General features: G+C 48.0%; 1 protein-coding gene across 7 annotated transcripts in view; it reads left to right on the top strand.

The window, feature by feature from the left end:
* Nucleotides 1-20,285, top strand: part of ZDHHC3 (zinc finger DHHC-type palmitoyltransferase 3) — a 76,684-nt gene that overhangs the window by 51,963 nt on the left and 4,436 nt on the right. For 2 of the 7 annotated variants that reach the window (XM_021071752.2, XM_084988019.1), the window contains exons 4-7: nucleotides 4,174-4,270; nucleotides 4,943-5,024; nucleotides 5,133-5,228; nucleotides 8,578-8,708. In XM_021071752.2, coding sequence (XP_020927411.1) covers nucleotides 4,174-4,270; nucleotides 4,943-5,024; nucleotides 5,133-5,228; nucleotides 8,578-8,708 — 406 coding nt within the window. Of the gene's footprint in view, nucleotides 1-4,173; nucleotides 4,271-4,942; nucleotides 5,025-5,132; nucleotides 5,229-8,577; nucleotides 8,709-11,047; nucleotides 16,203-20,285 lie in introns of those variants that run through there. The other 5 variants (XR_014822910.1, XM_003358401.6, XR_014822911.1 and 2 more) reach the window with 5 other exon arrangements.

The raw sequence follows: 20,285 nt of genomic DNA, 5'->3' as shown, positions 1-20,285 counted from the left end.
CAATCTCAACTTCTAGACCCCTGGTCAACTCCTGATGCAAGCTGTGTTCTGGGCACCTCAGCCCACCCCATCTTGTTGTCATCCTCCTTATGGTCACCCCCAGAGATGGCTTTGCCATAGGAATGACTCTCCCTAGATGAGGAATTAAGGCTCAGGGGGCTCAAATGGCAGCTCCCACGTCACACAGCTGTTGACTCCAAGAAATAGGATTGGGTCCTGGTGTTTCTGGCTCTGAGTTCAGGGCTCTTTCCACTAGAGCTCCAGTTTGGGAGTACTTGTATAACAACCATATGTATGTTTTTCTGTTGCTCTCAGTGTGATCTGGAGAGCTCCCCACCTAGTTGCCACTTCATGATGTTGAGAGCCAAAGAGCTTGGGCAGGGCCTGTGGGAACTGCCATCCCCTGTGGGGTTTTCAGTCTCTGGACCAGCCTGTCTGAGATCTGTGTTAGGAACTAATTTAAAGCTTTCTTCTTGTGCTTGAGGTGGTGGCATAGGTCTTGCCTTTTTCTGCCACCCTGAGGCTTGGGAAACCAGCCCTTTTCATCACCTGAATGATATGATTCCTCAGGGCATCCCAGTGTGGTGGACCAGGCTCTGGCCTTGAAGTTGGAAAAGCAGCTCTGTCCCTGCCACACTGGGGGACTGTGGGCCAGGTACTGCATCTCTCAGAGCCTCAGCTTTCTCCTCTGTAAAAAGGGCTGTTCCTCCCCAGCTTGTGGGTTAAATATGAATAACTGTGTGAGTCACTAGCCCAGCGTGTAGAGGAAGATGTGGACATGCTGGGTTTATGCAGGCTGGACCAGAAACAGGGAGGTGTGAACTCGGGTGACCACACTGGTTCTTTTTCTTCTTCCAGCCTTTGGCAGCCCCCACCGCCTGGCATTTTCGTCACCACCTCCTCTTCGCCTCTCTCCCCAGAATGATCCAAGGGAGGTATTCTTGAGGGCTAGTAAACAAAGCAGCTTGAGCAAAACATGAGCTGCTGATTCAGATGAACTGGAGTGAGGATGCCTGTGCGTTGCCTATTCCTGCCTCAGGAAATGTGTGCTGACAACTGCTCCTTTGTGGTGGCTTATGGTAGCCATCTGGGGGCCCACAGTTTTGATTTAACAGACTCCCCAGCACACCCAAAAGAGCTGGATTTGTGACTGGTTGATCCCAGGGGCCTGCAGCTGGTGTAAGAGAGGATTGCACGGAGGAGCCCCAGAGAAGGTGGATTTCACCAGGAGGCAAGAGTGGGGAAGGGCTCAGGGGGACTGCCGGGGCCGCTGTGCTTAAGGTGCCTCACTGTGTTTGGGGAGAGGACACCATGCCGAGCCCCTTGCCTACCATGCCACAGGGGCTGGCTCTGAGGTGGCTGAGTCCCCACTGGGGTGTCAGGGATGGTAAAAGGCCCACACTTTTTCTTCCTCCCCATGAGGGATGGTGCCTGAGATAAAATGGCCAGGCACGGTGTGGGCAGTCACCACCTGGACCTGGAGCATCCTTCACTGGTCCGCTCGGGGAACCACCCCAAAGCCTTGCCCTTGGTGCTCCCCAGGCCACAGTCCCAGAGCCCTTCAGGTGGGGTGTTTTGTGAGCTGTGGGTGAGTGCACCTCTGGACAGTGCCTCCAACACATGCGTGGATGCACCTTCTTCACCCACATGCGCCAACACCATGCCCAGGAGCCTGCTTCTGAACAACTCCATAAGCCAGAGGGGAGAGGTGCGATCATGGCATTTTCTGTCTTTGCAAATAGGAAACTCAGAGACTAGTACTCTGGACAGCTTTTCGGCTGCCCAGTGAGATTTGGTCCATTGTGAAACCCAGCTTCCCAATGTTCACACCTGGCCTCTTCAGAGAGGCTGGGAGAGGAAAGCAAAGGTCAGATTTGCTGTGAGTGCTTGCTTGATCTCTTAGACAGCTTTCAGAGGATGTCAGGCCATTTGGCACCTCTCTGTTGCTGAAGAGTGGTGCAGCCGCAGAGCACCCACCTGAAACCCCTTTTACAAATAAGTACAAGTGGAAGAGAAACTCCTCTAGAGCCCAGAGCAGGGAGGTGGTTACCCTCAGGAATTCCCGAGACAGGGAGCTGAGGAAGGCATGCAAGAAATGGGCTACAGGGATGGCTCCATGGTGGGAATGTGGTGGCTGAGGCCCAGGATGCAAGAGAGCAGCTCACTCTTTACGGCCTACCTGTTTGCTTTCAAGATTGTACACTGGGAGTGACGATTAACTTATTCATTCATTCATTCAAATTGGTAACATCCACACAGAGAGAGATTGACCAGGTAATGGAGTTGCTGGTACCCGGCTTTCCTTTCTGGCTCCCAGGGAAAGTCTAGAGCTGGGCTAGTATCTCTGAATTGGGCCCATTCCCCATATACCTGTGTTTTCGACGTTTTGAAGTTGTTGAAAAAACAAGGTTGGAAACCAAACTGACTCCACCACTCGTCTAAGCCAGGCCCAGCATCTAGTCTCACTTTAAGGGAAAAGTGAAACATAACAGTGCTTATGTCCTGTGTTCAGCCTGTTCAACTGAGCACGTTCAGCAGACCCAGGTCTGCCATGCTACCAGAGCTCATGATATGCTCAGATAGGGCCACACCTCCTGCTTAGGTATGGGCGAGCCCTCCTTGAGATCTGTGCTTTCTGGCCAGCAGTCTAGAAACAGCTGGCCTCCACCCTCCACGCCCAGAGGAGCTCCTTCTGCAAGTCCCTGCCCTGTCATTGGGTCAGCCAGGGCTTGATGAGCACCCTGTGTGAGCACAAAACAGCCTTCTCCTCTCATCAGGCCACTGAGCCAACCCTCCCTCCAGAGTCCACCCACCACAGCCCATTATGCACTATAGTGAGAACCCAAGACAAAGTTAGTGATGAAAACTTGTGGAGAGAAAAGCTGGTGTGAACTTTCCCAAGAGAAATCTAATTCAATTATTTCCAAGCTTGTATACAGTATTTCATACTATTTTGAACAAATAATGCCCCCAAGATAAATGTTAGGGAGCCTATTTTAATGAATTAAAAGGAACAATTTTGGAGTTCCCTGGTGGCCTAGTGGTTAAGGATTCGGCATTGTCACTGCTGTGGTGAGGGTTGAATCCTGGGCCCAGGAACTTCTGAATACTATGGGTGCAGGCCGAAAAAGAAAGAAAAAGAAAAGATTAAGGAATGATTCTTTTTTTTTTTGTCTTTTTGCCTTTTCTAGGGCTGCACCCACAGCATGTGGAGGTTCCCAGGCTAGGGGTCGAATCGGAGCTGTAGCTGCCAACGTACGCCAAAGCCACAGCAACGCGGGATCCGAGCCACATCTGTGACCTACACCACAGCTCACAGCAACTCTGGATCCTCAACCCACTGGGCAAGGCCAGGGATTGAACCTGCAACCTCATAGTTCTTAATCGGATTCGTTAACCACTGAGCCACGACAGGAACTCCAAGGAACAGTTTTTAATGAGCCCCATCTATTGGCAAATGAGTCCCCCTGAACTTGAGTTTTGGGAATAATTGCTTTTGAGCCCCCTTTAGCCTTGTACTCTTGTTTCAGATTCTGATAAAAAAAAGGGGCAGGAAAGGCATTTGCTGTCAAATATCAAAGCTTGAAACGGTCTCAGTCCAAAAATGATCCCAATAACAAATTAATAATTTGCAACTTAAGCTCAGATGACTTGTCTGTTTGGGGCTAAGTGGATATTAGAGCTGAAAGGTTCTTGGAAAGGGACTTCCTGCTGCCCTGTGACACGCTGCTCTTGACCCCACTCTGAACTCTTCTAGCACACCCCCAGGAAGTTCCACACAGCCGGGCCCCTCCTCAGTTTCTTGGCCTTTGGGGGAAGGTAGGAGCAGCTGTATCCCATCTCATCCTGTCATGTTTTTAAAACTGCTTCTCTCTATCCTCTCAGTAAACCAAATTCTCTTCCCACTGTTACTTCAGGAGAGCAGCCTCTTTCTCAGCCTTGTTGGTTCCAGCCTATTTTTATGCAAAACAAGAGGCCTTGGAGGTGGATGACCATCCCCCTGTTTCTTATGACTGTGACCCTGTGGGGCCCTGGCCCTGCCTTCTAAGCCCCTTCCAACACACCTGCATCAAAACACCAGGTGGCACCCAGGAGGCCAGTTGTGAGGAGTGGCTCTAGAGCGTGGGTTCTGGGTCCCCTTGGCCCTAACCCTCTGCCTTGTGGTTCTTTCAGTGTTTGTAAGCGGTGCATTCGGAAGATGGACCATCACTGTCCCTGGGTCAATAACTGTGTTGGCGAGAACAACCAGAAGTACTTCGTCCTGTTTACAGTAAGTCAGCTTCCGGATTCTGCCACTACCACCCACCCCCCACCTCTGTGAAGCAATGGATTGCTTTGTTCCTTCCAAAATTCTCAGCACTCACAGTGTTCCTTACTGCTGGCGAGAGTACTGCCAGACCACGTAGACCTTTGCCTTTCTGCCAGAGCTCTCCTCGGTCCAACAAGTGCCTGTTGCTAAGCCCTTCACTTGGGCATCTAGAAAATTGACTCAAGTTGATTAGCTATAAGCAAGGGCTGTGTTCTGGGCCTCTGTGCCAGGTGTCCAGTCTAAGTGGCTAAAGAAGGCGGTTTGGGTGATGGCAGCAAACCCTCCCTCAGCTGCAGGTAGGTGGAGTGTGTTTAGTGTGAGGCCTGGAGGGATCCTGACCTTTCAAGTGAGGAGCAGCAGCCGGCCTGGAACCCCAGGACTGCCCTGGTCATGCCTGGTGATGGGCACTTGTTTCTCTTGTTGTACCACACACTCCCAGTGAGTGGCCGCTCACCTCAGATCCCGGGCTGGGGACGGGGCCAGTGGGCAAAACACTAGATGCCTCTCTGGCCCTCCTCCTGCTTAACCCTCAGCTTAAGGGTTCCTGAGTGGGAGGTGCTGAGCATCCCGTGGGAGCCTGCCTAGCCAGAAGACTCTCACGACAATGGCGTCTGCACTGCTTTCCTGTTTCAGATGTACATAGCTCTCATTTCCTTGCACGCCCTCATCATGGTGGGATTCCACTTCCTGCATTGCTTTGAAGAAGATTGGACAAGTGAGTATGTGCCAGGGCTTCCCTCCCTTCTTCATGGGGGTGTGTGACCCGAGCGGGGTGGGCTCTTTGTTTTCGTCCTGGTGCCAGGGGCCAACCTCATTTTATTAGATCTCCTGCACACCTTTGGAGTGACCAGGGAAGAAACAGCAGAGGCCCGAATTTCTCATCATGAAAAAGATCAACCCCTTAAAGTCAGTTCCTCAGGTAAAGTAGTAAGTTGGACAGGCCCTCTAGCCTGAGCGTGCCCAGGGGAAGTGCAAGTGCCAGCAAGGAGATGTGATTCCCAGGCATGGGAACAATGCTGGCAGAGGGAAATTTTGCTTCTACATCTCTCTCCTTTCTTTTTTTCCTCTTTGGCCACATCTGCAACATATGAAATTTCTAAGGCCAGGGATCAAATCCGAGCTATAGCTGTGACCTGTACCACAGCTGCAGCAACACCAGATCCTTAACTCCTGCACCACACCAGGAACTCCTGTTTCCATGTCTTTAAGCGAGGAGCTTTAATTGAAAATCATTTTATTCCAACCTTGCCGAAATCCATTTTTAACTTTCTGGCTAGGACATGGACAGTTTTCATTAAATTGTTTTTTGTGGTTATTGTTTTTTTAACTGATGAATCACCAATTTACATTAAAATTGTAGACAAATCATTCCTGCTTTTGAAGTATCTCATTTAAAATGTACAAATGCTGGAGTTCCCCCTGTGGTACAGTGGGTTAAGTGTCCAGTGTTGTCTCTGTAGCAGCACAGATTCCATCCCCGCCACAGCACAGTATGTTAAGGATCTGGCCTTGCCACAGCTATGGTGTTGATCACAGCTGCGCCTCAGATTCAATCCCTGGCCTGGGAACATCCATATGCCACAGGTGAGGCCATAAAAGAAAATAATAAAATAGTCAAGTAAAATAAATATGCAGATGCTGCAGAAGGAATTCCAACTACAGGACTGCATAAATCCTGAGGGAAAATTATGGATGCTGAAAAAAATAAAATTTAAGTTGTAAGAAACATTTTTATACAGGGGATTAATTTTAATTAATAAACATAAGTAATCAGAGTTCCCTTCATGGCTCAGTGGTTAATGAACCCAACTAGTGCCGTGAGGACAAGGGTTTGGTCCCTGGCCTACCTCAGTGGGTTAAGGATCTGGCCTTGCCATGAGCTGTGGTTTAAGTGACAGACTCGGCTTAGATCACACGTTGCTGTGGCTGTGGTGTAGGTCAGCAGCTGCAGCTCCGATTCAACCCCTAGCCTGGGAACTTCCATGTGCCGTGGGTGCATCCCTATAAAGCAAATAAATAAATATACTTTAAAGCTAATTATAATCTGCAGGGAATATTTTCCAAGACCCCCAGTGGATGCCTGAAACCTTGGATAGTACAGAACCCTCTACAATGTTTTTTCCTATACATACGTACCTGCAATAAAGTTTAATTGATAAACTAGGCAAAGTAAGAGAATTTTTTTTTTTTTTTGTCTTTTTGCTTTTTCTAGGGCTGCTTCCCTCAGCATACAGAAGTTCCCAGGCTAGGGGTCTAATCGGAGCTGTAGACACCGGCCTATGCCAGAGCCACAGCAACGTGTGATCTAAGCCAAGCCACAGCAACGCCAGATCCGAGCCATGTCTGTGACCTACACCACAGCTCACGGCAACACCAGATCCTTAACCCACTGAGCAAGGCAAGGATCAAACCCGCAGCCTCATGGTTCCTAGTCGGACTCATTAACCACTACACCACAACGGGAACTCTTTTTTTTTTTTTTGTCTTTTTTTTTTTTTGTCTTTTTGTCATTTAAGGGCTACACCCACAGCATATGGAGGTTCCCAGGCTAGGGGTCCAATTGGAGCTGTAGCTGCAAGCCTACACCACAGCCACAGCAATGCCAGATCCTTAACCCACTGAGCAAGGCCAGGGATCGAACCTGCAACCTCATGATTCCTAGTCAGATTTGTTTCTGCTGTGCCACAGTGGGAACTCTGAGAATATCTGAATTGCTAGCATCACTACTCTTGTACTTAGAGGCCATTCTTAAGTAGAATAAGGCTTACTTGAACACAGGCACTGTGATGACCAGAATTCCTAGGTAACATAATACAGTGTGGACGGAGGGATGGTTCATGTCCCAGGTAGGCAGGGCAGGATGGCGTGAGTTTTCATGATGCTACTCAGCAGTTTGCGCTTTAAAACTTAGGAGTAAAAATAAATAAATAAATAAATAAATAAATAAAACTTAGGAGTTATTTCCGTAATTTTCCATTTACTATTTTTGAACCGAGGTTGACCACAGGTAACAAACTGCAGAGAGTCAAGCCAAGGATAAGAAATACTGTAGATTCTGGAGAAATTAAGAGAAGCCACCTCCTGGGCTCCATTTCTTCACACATACAATCTGTGAGACAAACGCCTTGAGCAGAAACATTTTCTCTCTTTTTCCATTGATGAGTCCCCTTCCTCATTTACCACTTTTCAGAAGCTCTGCTCTTCCTGCACATACCGACCTCTTAGGCATTTTCTTGCTATTATTTTCCTCAGAACTTATGAGGCTGTGAAAAGGACAGTATCTTTAGCTCCCAACCAGATATTAAGAGATTTTCCATGCCTCTTTTCATTGTGTGCATCTGCCCCCTTCTATCTCCCTGGCCAGCTCTGCCTGGCTTCCCCTCACCTAGGGGAAAAGAACCCCATGTGTATTGGTCCCCTCAGGCTGTCATAGACTGAGAGGCTTAAACCTTTACTTCTCCCAGTTCTGCAGGCTGGAAAATCCAAGATCAAAGTACCAGTTAATTCCGTTCCTTCTCCTGGCTTGCTGGTGGCCATCTCCTCCTGTATCCTTGCATGGCAGAGAGAGAGAAGCAAATTCTCTGGTGTCTCTCTTTTTTATAAGGGCACTAATCCTATCATGAGGGCCCCACCCTCATGACCTCTTCCACCTTCATTATCTCCCAAGGCCCCAAATGATATCACATTGGGGGATTAGGGCTTAGGTATATGGAGGAGGAGTTTCCATGATTAGTCCATAGCACTGTGTCTCCCAATTTTTGTGACTGCCACTGGCACAAGCCAGAGAGGGGAAGGTCAAGCTCTCGGCCAGTATGAGAGAAGAGCAGAGGGTGGGGTGAGGGAGTTTCTGCAGATCATGCCATTCTGGACAGTTGAGTGGGTTACCAGCAAGTCCTTGGTGAACAGCTGGAATTGAATGCATTTTACTAAGCCCTGGGGATCCAGTTCAACTCCAAATGTGGCTTGGTGTCTTGGTAGAGGAGGCCATCAAGGACATTTTATCATCTCAAATGCTGCCCGCCCATCATCAGGTTAACAGACATGGGCAGTGAGGAGAGTAATGCGGGTTGTCAGTGGGGCAGGGGTCATGTTATTTTCACTAAGAACACACAGGGCTTTCGAGCAGGGACTTCCCTCAGCCTCATCACAGACCTGCAGGGTAGAAGAGATGCTCCCTGACTGCAGATATCAAAAGCTTGGGCTCACAGAGGTTGAGCGAGTTCCCCCGTCACTGCAGCCCTAAGCCCCATGTGTCCCTTGTCTTTCAGAGTGCAGCTCCTTCTCACCGCCCACCACGGTGATCCTCCTCATCCTCCTGTGCTTCGAGGGACTGCTCTTCCTCATTTTCACATCGGTGATGTTTGGGACCCAGGTGCACTCCATCTGCACAGATGAGACGGTAAGCAGGCAGCCTGCCCACCACCTACAGCCACGGCCAGGGTTCTGGGAGGACTGCTTCCAGGCCAGACCTGGGAGCCCAGTGGCCAGGCCCCAGGTGTGCAGGACACATTCCTCCATTTGCAGTGATGCTGGATCTTTATGTACACAGGAGTCTTCCCCACTTGGGCCTGGTATTCAGGTCACACCAGGAATGGGGCCCAGTCTCTGTTGAAGGGTTTCCTGCTGCCGTGAGCCCTTCTATCCTCCCCTGATGGTTCAGTTGTAACCATGGCACTGTGTCAGGCATTCACTTGGGTTCTGTGATGCTCTTCCCATTGAGTGACCACAAGTCCAGAGAGGGCACCCTGACCCAGGTGGCACAGGCAGGGTCACCTTCCCAGAGAAGGTGCCTTCGTGACCAAGTCCTGAGGGTGGAGTCAGGAGACAACCCAGCCTGGGCCCCTAGATCAGTGGGCCCCAAGACCTCTCTCTAGTATTCATCTGCTGCCTTTCCCCACCCCTACCTTCCACCCTACCCACATCTCGTTCTCTCGGAGCTTTGAAGCTGCTGGCTTGGCCAGACTGGAGCCCACACCCCTGGTGCCACTGCCACTACCTCTCAACCTTGAGGCTGTGATGCGGACATTTCTTCCCTTTTTGGCTTTGGGGTCTGGGTAGGAGGCTCCAGGAGGAAGGGCAGCCCTTAGTGGGGTGAGGTCATAAGTCCCTCCTGAGGTCCCCCTCAGGTGGCAGCTCTCACCAGTTGTCTAGGGGCTTTTGGGTTGGCGGGGGCAGGGACTTGGGGCAGTTGGGTAGTCAGCCTTAGGTGGAGGCTCAGAGGAAGACTCAGTCCTTGCCACTGCTGGCTGAGGCCCCGTCCCTGTGGGTGTGAAATTGCAAAGTGCTGAGAAGGACGATACTGCGGCTGCCAGGGCACCATCATTTGGATCTGGGGCAACTCCTGATGGTTTAGAAGGATGAGGGGCTCTTGGCACCGTTTTTTTTTTCTTCTGTAAGCATTAATATCATTACGAAAGAATGTCTGTACAGATAGTAGGCCATGATGTAGATCAAGCCACGGAACCTAGCAGTAAGTGTGACCAACTTCTCTGCGTAAGACCTCCAGGAAACCCAGAGGTTACTGTCTGGCCCCAGTCGGTGTTGAAACACCCAGGCCACAGAGACCATGGCCTGGGGAAGCCGGAAGAAAAACTGTCAAGGCCCTGGTCCTGGTTGTTCTTCCCCCTCAAGGCCATTCCTAAAGGGAGTCTTGTTGAAAGGAGAAAGGAGCTGAGGGCCGGCAGTTGGTGGGAAAGGGTGTCTTGATCTTGACCTGTGTCATCCCAGGGCCCTAGGCTATGAACAGAGGCTCAGGCTGGGCTGTCCCCTCAGGCCCCACCCGCTGCTTCTCCACCTCACAGAGACCACGGCAGACAGACCCTTGGCCGGGCTTCTGCAAGGCTGCTTCTCTCCTGTCCTCTGGCCCCACCCGCTGACCAAATCCTTTAAGGAAAGAGTAGAGGGGCCAGCATTGTCCCCCAGACCCTGTTTTTCCTGCAGGGCTTGGCCAGGGCAGGGGCTCGGGCTCTGTGACAACTGCTGAGGTGGTCTCAGGTCACACTTCTCCCCCACGGAGCACAGGCAGGCCTTGGTGGGGGCTGAGACTGAGCGGTCTGTCCGTGCGGCCCCTCTAACCTGTACTAATACCTCTCCTTCCTTCTCTGTGGTGACCTCTACCTCCTGTTCCACCTCCTCTGCTGCGCCTAGCCTGCCCTGCTAAGCGGGGCAATCCTTGGCCTCCCAGGCTGGTGGGACTGATGGCGCCAGAGCAGTCATTTGACTTGTTCCTTTTTTTTTTTTTTTTGTCTGCAAAGTGGTCATAGTAGCTTCAGACTCCCATGAAGCAATCCCAAATTAATGGCCGTCCTTAGCTATCACAACCTCCAGCTCCCCACCAGCTCTGAGGCTTCCCACACCCCAGCCTTCACACACAGCCCAGCACCCAGCCCGAAACGCCTCTGCAGACTCCAGCAAGGACTCACTTAACAAAAGACACCAGATCGCATAACTAGGTAAGAACAGTGGCTTAGGGTCCTGCGACTTTGCTCATGTGTCCCTCCCTTCCTAGAGGGACTTAATGCACATGTGCCTATGTCTCCCTCACCCCCCAAAAAAACACGTGGTTTTTGTTTTTAACACTTTTTATGAGAGACAGAGAAGAAACATGTACTATATAGATAGCTTTGTGGCTTTTAAAAGCAAGCATTTGCTCCGTTTACCTCAAGCTAATGGAAATCTCTCCCCCAAAACCACAGCAATAAAGTGCTTGACTGAAAGTATGATTGTTCTTGTTTTCAGGGAATAGAACAATTGAAAAAGGAAGAGAGAAGATGGGCTAAAAAAACAAAATGGATGAACATGAAAGCCGTTTTTGGCCACCCCTTCTCTCTAGGCTGGGCCAGCCCCTTTGCCACGCCAGACCAAGGGAAGGCAGACCCTTACCAGTATGTGGTCTGAAGGACCCCTGACCAGCATTGACCCAGACACAAACCACATCCCAGCACTACCGTTCGATCCGTTCTCATGAATGTTTAAACCGAAAAGGCAAAACAACTAAAACTTTTTTAACGTCTCAAGTAAAATGGCTGATCATTGCAGAGAAAAAAAAAAATGTCCCCATGTTTTATTTTTAAAAGATCATCCTTTCTATTTTTTGGTGACCGAAGCTGCTTTTCCTTTTTCCTTTTTAAAATCACTTCTCTGGTTTCCTCTCTGCTGTCTGTCTGGCATGACTAATGTGGAGGGCACTGTCTCCGGGCCACGTCCCCTTGTACTAACTGAGTCATTACACTTGTGCGTGGATGGACCGGCCTGGACGCCTGGTTGGGACGCATAGGAGAGCCAGGAGGACCCATGACTTCCCACTGCCCAGGAGGCAGTGGCAGGCGCCCCATGGGACCTAAAACCTCACTGAAGATGGATGCTTACCCCTTGTGTCCTGAGAGGGCCAGGATCGGGGCTGGAGCCCTAAGAAGGATCCTTGTCACAGCAGCCTCATCCCCTGTGTGTGAGCACAGTTTGCCTCCTAATTCACAAAATTGATTGCCTGCCTGGTACTTTATGGGCTTGGAGGGTGTAGGATGACTTTGGGGGTGGAGTGCAGAGATGAAAGGGGTCTTATTTGTATTCCGAATCACCAGTTATATTTCAACTCTGATTATTTGGAAGAATGTGAAGGAAAGAAGTTTTTTCCAGTTCAAAATGCCTTACACAATCAAAAGAGGAAGAAAATTACGCGGTTTCAGGCAAGCTCCATTTGCCTTGGTGACATCTGCTTAAGTTCTGGCCGCCCCACCTCCCGCCCTCTCCATGTGATGTCGGTTAAGCAGGGAAACAGCCACGGCCCCACCATCGACCCCTCCTTCCTCATTTCATAAACCTCTGCAGCGGGTTCAGTTTCTGATGCCTTCACCCCATAGATGTGCATGTACCCATGTCTGGTCTGTATTTTAACCTGGGAGACTGCTGTCCTGGCGTCAGCTGATTGTGATGCAAGGGCAGCGTTACAGCCCCCAAACTTTTTAAAGTTGAGAGACAGCCATCCCACTGGAGTCAACAGACACACCTCAGCCTGCGGCGCCAAGACTGAAATGACTAGCTTTTCCACTTGGCACACTTGTGTATTGAGTCTCATTTGAAGGAGGAAAGGCCTGAAAACAGTAGGGGAGGTGAGGGGATGGGGAGTGAGTGTGAAATGCAGAAGTCACAGAAATCTGAATACTGACCATCTCACACGTGGATTTGTTTTTTAAGTGATGACCACAAACATTTTTTTAATCTATTGCCTGGGGTAGGGTGGGGGTGAGGCTTATTAAATCAGCCCAGGGTGGGGAGAGAGTTCATCTAGCCATGTGATCTTTCAGAAAAAGTGGAACATGCAGCCTCTTTTCACTTCTGTCAGTGCTTCCACCTGGAAACAAAATGCAATAAAATTTTTCCAAAACCACATACGCCTGAGCTGCGCTCTCTCGTCGAGTTATCCCGTGGGGGAGCCAATCGTCCACTTGCTGTGAGCATGCTCTGTGTGGGTTGTTCGTTGCTTTTATTTTTATTTTTTTAGGGCCTCACCTGTGGCATGTGGAGATTCCCAGGCTAGGGGTTGAATCGGAGCTACAGCTGCCGGCCTACACTACAGCCACAGCAACTCGGAATCCAAGCCTCGTCTGCAATCTACAGCACAGCTCACAACAACAACGGATCCTTAACCCACTGAGTGAGGCCAGGGATCAAACCCACACCCTCATGGATACTAGTCGGGTTCATTACTGCTGAGCCACAACAGGAACTCCCTGTTCTTTGCTTTTAAAGGATGTTTGTGTGTGTTCCCTCTCTTGATGAGGTTCCTGTTTTGTCACCTCTGAAGGATGTTACAGCCCCCTCTTGGCCAAGCCGGCCCTTCCAGGCCTCTCTCCACTGGCTCTTTTTGCAGTGTGAGACCCTTCCCTTGTGCTCAAGAGCTCCCAGTTGCTACAGAAGAATTCATCAAGTCTGCAGTTTGTTTCTAGGGTTGGACCTCGGAGAGAGATCCGTTTTCCTTGGCCCACCCAGCAGAAAGCAAAGTGGAGCCAGAGGAAATCACTGGAAACCTCCACACATATCCTGGGACATCGCTCTCCACCAGCTGTCAAATGTTTAACCAAAGAACCCTGCAACCTTTCCAAAATGACTTAACTTCTACCTGTGCTATTGCTCCTGTGACCTCTGTTGTGCTGTTGATGGCCAAGATCTGAACTTTTTTTTTTTTAATGCTGTTTTTAAATCTAGTTTATAGCATTTGTTTCCCACGGTTTCCCCCACCCCACTTATGTTTATGAAAGAAGTATGGCTGTTGAATGACTCCAGAGCAGTTCAGAAGGCTCTGGATCTGCTCCTGCCCCTCAGGGATCCACCCTTCAGAGACAGTGCTTCTTCTCTGTTCCTCCTACCAAGGAAAGGAGACTAGGACTCAGGGAATATTGTTAGATATTTGGATGCTCAGAAATCCTTCAAGGGCATTTTGTGTGTGTGTGTGGCCCAAGTTGATTGTTTTCTCCATGGAGTTTCTAAGGAATGAAGCAGATAGTGCTGAAGAAGTATTGAATTTTTTTCAAGTCCTAAAAATAGGAATTCATCATTCATGCCTTTGCACACCGCGTATATCTTTCCCAGAGAGAAAGTCTATCCAACATCTATATGATTCTACCTCCAGATTTTTACGAGCTCTTTGGCCAAAAGAATGAATTTTCCCCAGTTCTCAAGCTGGGTGGCATGCTGCGGTCAGAACATGGGAATACCCCTAAATTCACTGTTGTTCCTCTTTCATCTTGTTGAGACGGAGAACATTGTCCAGGAGCACAGTGACTAAGGAATGTGGCTGTCCTCTGCAGCATAGTGATTGAGCCTCAGCCCGGCATCCACCTAGGCATCCCTGAGCCCTCAGTGTCCCCAGACCGATGAAAGACGACACCTCTGCACCAAGGCAGCCCCGGCCTTTTGTACTGCACAGGAGTCCTGACAGCACTGAATGGTCTGTACGTTGGGAAATGAGCCAGTAGTAACCACAGTCTTTCAGAATGTGAGCTCTGGGTTGTGGAAAGGGAAAATAAAGAGGAAGGTGACAAGGCCAGCTGGATTAGTGACTCATTCCCACCTGTCACCTTCTGGTCCCTGTTCATAGCAAGCAGACTGAACATGCAAAAGGCCTCAGAGCAAACAAATCTCTGTAGATTTGCATGGGCTGGCGTGGCAACATCCTGCACACGAAGTGGATTTGGGTAGAAGTGCATGTGCTACATCTCCTTTCAATCATAGCATTTCATCTTTGTAATACTTTTTTCTTGGATGATCCCCAAATGAGACACCTTGGAGTACCAGCTTTTGCTTAAACTCTGCCTTCCTGGCAAGGTCCATTAAGCAGTGTTTATTAAATGCCTCTATGAAGTTGGCCTCACACAGAAAACCCCAGCTCTTGTGAGGCTGAGCTGGACTCTTCCAGCCAGGCAAATGGCTTTTAGATTTCTCACTTCAAAGTTTCTAGTGCATAAGCCAGGGTGAGCCAGCCATTAGAAGTGAGGGGTTCCAACCTAGAAGAGGCCCTTGGTCATCAAAGAACTGTGAAGAGAGGAAGATTTTGCTAGAATCCTCTTAGAAATCTTCTTCCTGGGGATATACTGAGGCAGTGCATCTCAAAGTGTGATCTCCAGACCAACAGTATCCGCATCCCCTGGGGATTTGTTAGAGATGCAGACTCGGGCTCCACTCCAGACCTGCTGAATCAGAATCTCTGAGGGGGGTCCAGCAATCTGGATTTTCACAGCCTTCCAGGTCCTGGTGACACATGTTCAAGTGTAATGATTCACCCACAGCTTGCAAGAGTCATCTGCAGCCAGCTAGTGACTCGGTCCTGTGTGCTCCTGGGCTCAGCAGAGCGCAGATGGGGGGGTGACCACTCTGAGCCCCTCTTGCCTCTTAACTGGTGGTCTCCCCAGCCACTGAATGCTGCAAAAACAAAGCAAAATATTTGTTTGAAGGAGCGCCAAACTGTTGGCCTGTCAAGCAGTCTTCCTGCACAGCAATCTTCATCCACATCTTCTCTGGCCAACGGGTTTCTGGGCCAGGGGGCCTTTTGGGTGAAGAACCATCCCAGATGGAGATGGGAAAGAGTGGAGCCGGGGTCCTCCCAGTGGGAGTGGTGGCCAGTGAGTGACTGAGCGCCTTGGGCAGCCACACACAAATGTCCTGGTCTTTGGCCTTTGGTTTCTATCTGTGGACCTCAACACCCACTGTGGCTTTTTTCCTTTAAGTACATATCTGCCTGAGAATCACCTGATAGAGGATAAAGGATTCACAGTGAAGCAAAAACAATCTACTCTCCCAAACTGAAGACTTCACTTCCCCACCCTCTCCCTGAAGAAAAAAAGTCATCGATGACGTGAGCAGTGTGATCACCCTGGCAAAGCAGAGTGAGCCCCAGGGATCCTCATCTGCATGCATGGGAGCTGATGACGCTGATCCAAGGAACAAGAAAGTGTTGCAGAGTAGTGTTTGCAAAAACCTTCAGGGGGAAGAGGCATGCTCCGATAGGAACGTAAAGGATGCCATGAATTTCTGCAGCTGAGGTAATGGGGGTGATGGGGCACTTGGGCCCTGGCCTCAGTCTTTGGTTCAAATCCCTGCTCAGCCACTTCCTTCCCTTGTGACCTTGGGCGGTAACTTACTTAAGGCTCAGTTTTCTCATCAGTAAAATCAGGGAGATAATCTGAATCACAAAGTTGCTGTGAGAATTCAAAGAGGGATGATGTCAAGGTTAGGAAGGTGTCTGGCACACTGTATGGCTTTAGTGAATGTTAGCTCTGTTGAAGCTATGTTTTTCAAACCATGTACACAACTGTTCATCACGTGTAAGATCAAGTTATTGGCTCGCAGCAGCATTTTTTTTAAAGAAATAAAAAATAATGCATTATACCTTGTAAAATAAGTACTGTTTCCTGAAATTTTGGGTGGGGTGTGGGTATGTGTATGTTGGGCTGAAGATGTATTTCCTATTGTGGGTTGCACTAAAAAAATGTGAAACCGCTGATGAGGTGAGGGTTATGTGGCTATCTCAGGAAGGCACATTTGAATGGGCTGCAGCACCTCTGACTTCCTATGACTGACGATGCAGGGAGCAGGGGGACCACCTGCTTGCACTGTGTGGGTCTCACCTGAGTCCTGACAGAGCGTGTGCCAAGTCCCTGCCTCCTGGGGAGCCACACCCCTGGCACATTCATTCTAGGGCATTGGTGAGTTTGTTTACAGATCACATCTCATGTGTCACCCAGGCAGACTGGGCCCAGATGGCCCAAGTCCCACACTCCACTCTCTGCAAGAGGTGCTGGTTTAGGCCCTTGTCCCCTTCCCGGGAATCAACCATTCTTGTGTTGCTGGAACCTGAAAATGGGTATCACTGCTGCCTCCACCTACCTCCAGCTTAAGAATGCTGCCTTCAAGATACCTTTGAATCCACACAGAACTCAAAATTGAGTCCTACCAAGAGAAAGAAACTCCACTGGCGCTTCCTGAACCTGAGTGTCCAGACCCTCAGCCTTCAGCACCAGAATTGTTTGGAATATTTTCTTCTCTTCAGACCCAGATTTGACCCTCCTGGATGTTTGTGTACTTAACTGCTGAGGAACATCTTCTGGTGGGCAGGCCAGGCTCTGTCTAGAACCTTTTTACCAGCTTAATGAGGAGGTCGAGTAGAACCCAAGAGTGTTCATCTGAGAATACACCACGACAAGGGAAAGGCATCATCCTGTGGGCTTTTTTAAAAAAAAAAATTTATTGCTGTATAGTTGATGTGCAATGTTAAGTTTCAGGTGTATAATATAGTGATTCGCAGTTTTTAAAAGTTATACGCCATTTTGGAGTTCCCATCGTGGCTCAGCGGAAACAAATCTGACTAGTATCCAAGAGTTCGCAGGTTCGATCGCTGGCCTCGCTCAATGGGTTAAGGATCCAGTGTTGCTGTGGCTGTGGTGTAAGTCAGCAGCTATAGCTCTGATTTGACCCTTAGCCTAGGAACCTAAAAAACAAACAAAAAAGTTATACTCCATTTATATTTATTATAAAATATTGGCTATGTTCCCCTTTTGTACAGTACATCCTTGTAGCTTATTTTTTACAGAATAGTTTGTACCTTCTAACAACCTCCTATATTGCCTCTCCCCACGTCCCTCCCGCTACTGGTAACCACTAATTTGTTCTCTACATCTGTGTCTGCTTCTTTTTTGTTAAATTCACTAGTTTGTTGTAATATTTAGATTTCACACACAAGAGATATACAGAATTTGTCTTTCTCTGACTTTCACTTAGCATATAATATACTCCAAGTCCATCCATGTTGTTACAAAAGGCAATTTTTATTTTTTATGGCTGAGTAATATTCCATTTTATATGTATACCACATCTTTATCCTTTCTCTGTTGATAGACACTTGGTTGCTTCCATGTCTTGGCTGTTGTAAATACTGATGCTATGAACATTGTGGTGCGTATATCTTTTCAAAGAAGTATTTTTGTTTCTTTGAGATATATACCCAGGGGTGGAATTGCTAGGTTTTATGGTAGCTGTAATTTTATTTTTTTGAGAAACCTCCGTACTGTTTACCACCGTGGCTGCATCAATTTATACTCCCACCAACTACTCAAAGTTTCCCTTTTCTCCACACTCTCAACAACATTTGTTATTTGTATGCTGTTTGATAACAGCCATTCTTACAGGCGTGAGGTGATATCTTTGTGGTTTTGATTTGCACTTCCTGATGATTAGTGATAGTGAACATCTTTTCACATACTTGTTGGCCATCTGCCTGTCCTCTTTGGCAAAGTGTGTGATCAGATCTTCTGCCCATTTTTAAGTGGGTTGTTTTTTTGATGTTGATTTGTATGAACTATTTATATATTTTGAATGTTAACATCTTATTGGTCTTAGCATTTGCAAATATTTTCTCCCATATCTTTTCATTTTTTTCCACGTTTTCCTTTGGTGTGCAAAAGCTTTTCTCGGGCCCCAGAGTTCCCTGGTGACTCAGTGGGTAAAGGATCCGGCATTGTCACTGCTATATGGCTCTGGTTACTGCTGTAGTGCAGGTTTGATTCTGGCCTGGGAATTTCTGTATGCTGCAGGTGCAGCCAAAAAAAAAAAAAAAGTTTAGGTCCTCCTTGTTGATTTTTGCTTTTGTTTCCTTTACTCCAGAAGATATATCAAAAAAATATTGCTATTGCTATGGTTTATGTCAAAGAATGTTCTGCCTATATTTTCCACTTGGAATTTGTAGTATCCAGTCTTACGTTTACATCTTTAATCTCTTTTGAGTTTATTTTTGTATACAGTGTTAGAGAATGTTCTCATTTCTTTTTTTACATGTGATTGTCTAGTCTTCCAGCACTAATTATTGAAAAGGGTGTCTTTTCTCCATTGTATATTCTTGTCTCCTTTGTCCTAGAATAATTGACCGAAATGAGTAGATTTATTGCTGGGCTTTCTATCCTTAATTTGCTGGGGTTTTTTTGTTTGTTTGTTTGTTTGTTTGGTCTTTTTAGGGCCACACCTATGGCATATGGAGGTTCCCAGGCTAGGGGTCTAATCAGAGCTATAGCCGCCGGCCTATGCCACAGCCACAGCAATGCTGGATCCGAGCTGCATCTGTGACCTGCACCACAGCTCACGGCAACACCAGATCCTTAACCCACTGAGCAAGACCAGGGATTGAACCCACAACCTCATGGTTCCTAGTCGGATTTGTTTCCTCTGCACCATGACAGGAACTCCTCTGAGCTTTCTATCCTGTTCCATTGATTTTTCCATATGTTTGTGTCATTGCCATTCTGTTTTAATGACTTCGTAGTATAGTCTGAAGTCAGAGTATGATTCCTCCAGCTCTGTTCTTTCTCAAGATTTTTTTGGCTCTTCGAGGTCTTTTGTGCTTCCATACAAATTTTAAAATTATTCAGTCTAGCTCTGTGAAAAATGCACTTGATATTTTGATAAGCATTGCATTGAATCTATAGGTTGCATTGGGTAGTGTGGTCATTTTAACAATATTAATTCTTCTAGTCCAAGAACGTGATGTATCTTTCCATCTGTGCTGTCTTGAAAGCTCTTTTACCTCTACAACTTTTCTCTGCCTTTGAGTGAGTATTTGCAGTAGGATTGGAATTGCATTGGGCAGAAAGAAGACACCAGTTCTCCTTTTGATTCTGAGGTCCCACCAGCAGGATAAGATTCAGCTGCTATTATGGCCTCTCAGAGCTCCTGTCTTCCCCTCTGCCGAGTATCAGTACAAACACCCACCTCCTCTCAGGCTGGTTGTGAGGACCCAGAATCATGGCTTTGAGTGCAGACTGAGCCAGTCTGTCGTCTCTGGGTGTCCCCTCTGCAGCCTGGTGTACCACATGGCCAAGTCCCAGCTACCCTGCAGTCATGATTAAAATGCCTCTCAGAGTTCCTATGATGACTCAGTGGTAACGAATCTGACCAGTATCCATGAGGATGCAGGTTTGATCCCTGGCCTTGTTCAGTGGGTTAAAGATCTGGCATTGCCATGAGCTGTGGTATAGGTCACAGACATGGCTCAGATCCAGTATTGCTGTGGCTGTGGTGTAGGCCAGCAGCTACAGCTCCAATATGACCCATAGCCTGGGAACCTGCGTATGCTATGAGTGTGGCCCTAAAAAGAAAAAAAAAAAAAAAAAAGATTGTATTGCCTAAATCATTGTATCTCGGATTTTTTTTTTTTAACGTTTTATTGAGAAGTAATTTCTGACTTAGCAAAAAAGTAGTAAAAATAGTTCAAAGAGCTCCCCTGTGTCTTCTAATTAGTCTGTAACCATCTTTTAAAACCATAATTCAAATATAAAAATTGGAAATTTATCTATAAAACACCATTACCTAATCTACGTTCTTGATTCAAATTTCTCCAGTTGTCCCACTGGTATCCTTCTCTGTTCCAGGATGCCATATGATGTCATTTGCCTCTTCAGTCTCTTCTCATCCATGGCAGTTCCTCAGTCTTTTT

This window comes from Sus scrofa, chromosome 13, assembly GCF_054392235.1.
Source record: "Sus scrofa isolate SSC_HxYL_T2T_F1_AM1 chromosome 13, Sscrofa_HxYL_maternal_Yorkshire_Landrace_v2.0, whole genome shotgun sequence".
In the NCBI taxonomy this organism is placed as follows: Eukaryota; Metazoa; Chordata; class Mammalia; order Artiodactyla; family Suidae; genus Sus; species Sus scrofa.
Note: the sequence above shows the minus strand (reverse complement) of the source record. Positions and strands in the feature narration are given on the sequence as shown.